Here is a 5647-nt window from a genome sequence, read left to right as displayed (position 1 = left end):
AACAGTTACAGGAAACACTTAGTTGAAGTCATTGCTGCTCAAGGGGGTGCCACCAGTTACTGAATCTAAAGGTTCACATACTTTTTCACACATGGATATTAAACGCTGAATCATTTGTGGATAAATAAATGTTGAAAAAGTGTCATGTTTTTGCGTCATTTGTTTAATCAGGTTATCTTTATCTATTATTAGGACTTAGATTAAGATATAATTACATTTTAGGTTTGAAATATGTGAAAATCCGAAGGGGTTCATAAACTTTTTCTCGGCACTGTATATGATGCGCTTCAGTGAGTTACAGAAAAATAATTATCAAGGGTTTCTGTGACTTGATAAATTACGAGCCCGAAGGTTGAGTTTATAAACTGTCACAGAAACCCAAGCTGGAATTGTTTTCCAGTAACTTACTGAAGAGGCCCGTCTATTATTTTTTATAATACATGGATACCCTTGTGTTGCTAAGATTAAAGAAGACAAGCTTTAGCAGTACAGCTGTTTTTTTTTTTAAGCGTAGTGTTTCAGTTCTGTACAGACCACCCGTCCACGTGTGTGTGTGTGTGGGTGGATGGGTGGATGGATGGATGGATGGATGGACGGATAGATAGATAGATAGATAGATATAGATAGATATTTCTGTGGTTTTTTTTTGTTCTACTTGCATTAGTTGTATGGAATTCAATCATACAGGACTATGGCTGTTTAGTTTGCAGTGGTCAGAATCTGTCAAGGAGGATGAAGCCTGTGTTTGATAATGTTAACAAACTGGTAATCTAATAATGTCTGTCTTGAAACTGCATCCACAGGTCCAGTCCATTGAAAACTACATAGGTGTGTCTCAAAGAAAATTGAGCACCATCTCTTGCTTTACCATGGAATACTTTAGTGTTCCAACTTAACACAATATAAAATATGTAGTATACTTTTATATGTGAAAAAGAAAACCTTAAACTACAGAATACAAACCCCAAAGCTCAGGCTAACTACAGTGTATCTTGGGTCAAGTTCTGCTTTCTTTGAAAATGTTTTCAGATTTTCAACTTAACATTGCACATACTGCAATTACAGCTTTTATCAGTTGCTGAAGCATAAGTTGACACTCACAAAACAATGATCAAAACATGTCACACATTTGCAAAACTCATCGTACATTTGCAAACCTAAGTGTATATGTGAAATCCATTCCCACCTCTTGCACAAAGTAATACTCATGTATTAATACATTAAACACAAGGGGATACACAATTAACCACTGAACCAAAATAAAATGCTGTGTTTTAAACATTGAAGTCAACAGATATGACTGAACATAGTTTGCAAAACTATCAACCCTATTCTTATTTTGTGTTCATATTAATTAGTTCCTCTTTTTGTGTTTAGCTATACAATATAAGAAATAAATAACAGCAAAAGGCATCAATGTGAAATATTGTTTTAGTTTGGTAAAGAACGTACAATTGAGACTCCCACCATTCTCTGTGTAAAAGAAGTGCCTCCTATTTTTTCTGTTCTGAATGCTCCTTTATCTAATCTCTATTTGTGAATTTTGAACGCTTGAATCAGGTTGCCATGTAGTCTTATCTGTTCAAGACTGAACAGATTCAATTCTTTTAGCCTATCTGCATATGACATGCCTTTTAAACCTGGAATAATTCTGGTCGCTCTTTCTTTGCACTCTTTCTACAGCAGCAATATCCTTTTTGTAGCAAAGTGACCAGAAATGTACACAATATTCTAGATGAGGTCTTACTAATGCATTGTAGTTTTAACATTACTTCCCTCGATTTAAATTCAACACACTTCACTATATAGCTGAGAATTTTGGTGGCCAAAAAGGCTTATAGCTTCCCCATATTGACTAGACGAAGCCATTTCTGAGTCAACTTAAACTCTTAGATCTTCTTCACAGATTCCTTCAGTTTCAGTATCTCCCCTATGATATTTATAATGGACATTTTTATTGTAGTACCTTACACACTTCTATTTTAAATGTATTCTCTGGAAAAAATTCTCTGGTTATCCACATGGGGCTGAACAGAAAGCAGGTCAAGAAATAAAAGGAGTTGTTCAGTATTATATGAACCAATCACTGGACAGCAAGCAAGAACCCCACCTTGGCCTATAGCAGCACACATGGTGAGGTTTCCTCCACACTGTCCCAGGGTGTCCATGGTGGCGCGTTGTCCAATGATGTTCCTGCCTCGTTGACGCCCTTTGCTCAAGTTGAAACCTGCCTCAATGAGGTTGTTTTTTACAGGCTGAACGCTGGCATCCATCTCCAAAAAATAGCAAAGCTCAGCTGTGCATTGAAACCGCACTGTCCCCAACAGCCCCCACACAGTAAAACCTCAGCCCCAGTCTCTCCCCCATCCAGACACATTTGTAATCTATACCGTTGTCTTCACCATCAGGAACTATAAGAGAACCACACAAGTGTGAACAGTGTTACTTTAAATGATGTATCTTTCCATGCAATATGATAATGTAGACAATAAGACTATTGCTTTGAAATCAAAGGTTTCAACTTGAACACACTGGCAACGCAATGCCTTTACTCACTGTTTCTATCAAAGGGCACTCTAAATGTGTTTCATACTGAGGCCATGCTTTTTGATCACTCTGGCGATGGTTGACATGCTCACGTTGTGCACTCCTTGGAACATGTCCTCATCTTCATAGATGCTGGTCTGGATCTCTCGCAGGGGAATATCATTTTTGATCTGGACCATCTGAAGTATGGCTGTCTGTCAACCCTCATTTGGAGCTTTTCTTTCTATTCTAAACATTTGAGACAAAATACCATACACAGATATATCACAGTAATGCAGTACGTAAGTAGAAATTAGTTCCCCTTTTACAAGTAGCATTCGTTTTACTTGCCTATTTCAAGTGTGATATGTATAATCGATGCAACAGTTGAGCGTGGCACATTTGGCTGGACCATTGTCCCAGTTTCACACATTGTCACATACGCGGTTGATGACATGATCACCTCCCTTGTTGGCACTGACGTGAGGCCACCATTTCAATTCCACAAAGTCTGCAACTTGTGGCAACAAGAACTTCACTTTTTACATGGGCCTTTTCTACATCATCCCCAGGGGAAAAACGTTTAGCGAGAGGTGCTGATTGAGTTTCGAGGTGTGGATTATTTTACATAAACAAATGTTGACAACTGCAGAGAATACCTTCATTTTAGGGACAAACCACTCAAATTATAAAGTTGTGTGTTACCAATGCAATTGTATTAAGAGAGCTGAAGAGATTTTGCATTGTGTATGTTAATGAGTAAAATGTTTGGATAGTTTTGCAGATTAGCAAGCTGTTTTGGTATTTGTGTTCACGATTTTGATGATTGTGACAACAGGACTTGTAAAATTATGATAGCAATTGACCACTAACTGGTTAAGCAACAATGCCTGTTCTTTTTATAGCAGCCAGTTAAACAGATACAATCTTTGTCCAAGTAATGGAACCCTATTTAAAAATTGTTTAGAGAGCATCAACACCATGGACTTCTGCAATAGAATGAAAACACCAAAATAAGATCTATCTCATTTTAATTTAGAGAAACAAATCTGCATTAACACATATGTATGATGCTGTGGTTTTCTCAAAAAGTAAGCGTCAAACTGGTGCAACTTTTTGTCCCCGTGGAACTGACGTGCAAAAGTGTAACCTGGGAAGTGTCTTTTATGCCCTTTCACACAAAGAACCAACCCCACAAAACCCGTTTCAAATAAGAAGGCCGTTGTAGTGCTTGCTGACAGACAGTTTAAGGTGAATTCCACTCAGCAAGGGGCACTTGTTTTGTTATGCATTATCTAAACAGCTGCTTTTAACCACATTCTTTAGCATGGAAATATTTACTGAAATATACAAAAGCAGGAAAGAAACCCAATGTAAAACACTTAGTTTCCAGTGTACTGCACACACTTTTCTATCAGCATATTATTGGTTTACAGATTTCAATAAGTTAATTTCAGAAGTTACTGACAGATATTTTAGTCTATCACAACAACGTTTTTGGTGTAAATCGAGTAAATGACCCACCAAGTGATTCTGTATAATGTCCCAATGCACGTTAAAAGGGTACGATAAGAAATGGATCTTGATTTAATGGACTGGAATTTTTAGTCGCTGGTTTAATGTTGTAATTTTCCGACAGACAATCTGGACCCAAACCAGACCCATGTGGGAAAGGCCCCCAGTCCCTCATGGCTTCTCCTTTGCCTCTTGTTTCTGTTGCCTCCGTTTCTTCTTCAGCAGTTTCTTCTTCAGCAGAATGTCTTTCTGTCTCTGCAGATTCTCTTGTATCCTCTCCTTGAACTTCCTCTTCTCTTTATGGATTTTCTCCAGTTCAGCTTTCCTTTTCTCTTCCAGGTCTGGGTCCTACAGAGTTCAGAGGGGTTGATAATGTTAGGATTGCCATCAGTCTGTTAAGTTCAAAAGATTGAAAAAACTACGGTATGTTAAAACAACTTTCTGAAAATGAAATGTCCCTGGGTTATAAGCAGTTTTATTAAGCAAAATGAGGTGAATCTGAAATTGTGGATATCATTTTTTCTCCACTACATTGTTTTAAAATCACAAGCTGTCTGACTGACCAGGAACATCTTTGGCATGGCTACAAAATCTGGAACCAGTTACCTCTTCAAGTAAATTCAAACTTGTGTTGGATTAAGTGCATTAAAACTTAGCATAGCCAAACCTGCTTTCAGACCCGGACTAGACAAATCATTTTCACCAGCGATGACGCAGCCGTTTAAAGGCTTCAACAGGATCATTCTTGCACTGTTGCCTTCACAGTGAAAACTTGAGTATAGGAAAAGAGAGCTGCATTTCTACAACCTTCAGCTAGATTATTGAGAGATTCCCCCACAGCTCTGCAATCACCCCCGAATCCTGACCTGAATCTCCCCATTACTCAGTGCTAGGTGCCTCTCAAGAAGAATTGAGCCCAACAGATGAGAAGCATTATAAACTACTTGGAGAGTTAGACCACTACACAACATTGGCCCTCTTCTTTATTACAAAGACAAGCTCAACCAAAGGATCTGCAGAGTTAAGTTTCCTTCAGTATATTTTCTTTTCCGATGCTGGTAAACTAGATTGCATTAGCTCACCAGTGTTTGATTTAAAGGCTTCTCCGTTTCCCGTATGGTAATTTATTGATATGGAATATCATTCATTGAAATTGGTCCCAAAAATCTCAATCATTACCTCCCCAGTTAGTCTAAAAGTGCCTGTCACCTTGAGCTATGCAAGCTATGTGGTTTGCAGAGCTGTTCTTTAGATAAAAACTGTAAGAGCTGCGTATACTGTAGCATACTACTGTACATCTGCACATTAATAATTCTGTTTATAGGTACCGTATGTATATAGATATTTTTGTGTTGCAAACAATTAGTCTTGCTTGTTTGTCTGCCTTTCACTCATTAGTGGGACAATCAGAAACAATTCCTGAAAGCTTGGCTGAGACACACCCCAGCTGTATCGAATGATCACAGTTACTATACACCCTGCTGTATCGAATGATCACAGTTACTATACACCCTGCTGTATCGAATGATCACAGTTACTATACACCCTGCTGTATCGAATGATCACAGTTACTATACACCCTGCTGTATCGAATGATCACAGTTAC

General features: G+C 38.2%; 1 protein-coding gene across 1 annotated transcript in view; it reads right to left on the bottom strand.

Moving 5' to 3' along the window:
* Positions 1–3543: 3543 nt before the first annotated feature.
* The window catches only part of ddx49 (DEAD (Asp-Glu-Ala-Asp) box polypeptide 49), a 15400-nt gene continuing 13296 nt past the window's right edge, over positions 3544–5647 (bottom strand). Inside the window, exon 13 of the mRNA XM_041231234.1 lies at positions 3544–4389. Within this exon, the coding sequence (XP_041087168.1) occupies positions 4213–4389 (177 nt within the window). The 3' untranslated portion in view covers positions 3544–4212. The remainder of the gene's footprint in view (positions 4390–5647) is intronic.

This window comes from Polyodon spathula, chromosome 27, assembly GCF_017654505.1.
Source record: "Polyodon spathula isolate WHYD16114869_AA chromosome 27, ASM1765450v1, whole genome shotgun sequence".
Taxonomy (NCBI): domain Eukaryota; kingdom Metazoa; phylum Chordata; class Actinopteri; order Acipenseriformes; family Polyodontidae; genus Polyodon; species Polyodon spathula.
This window is presented reverse-complemented; position numbering and strand designations above follow the sequence as displayed.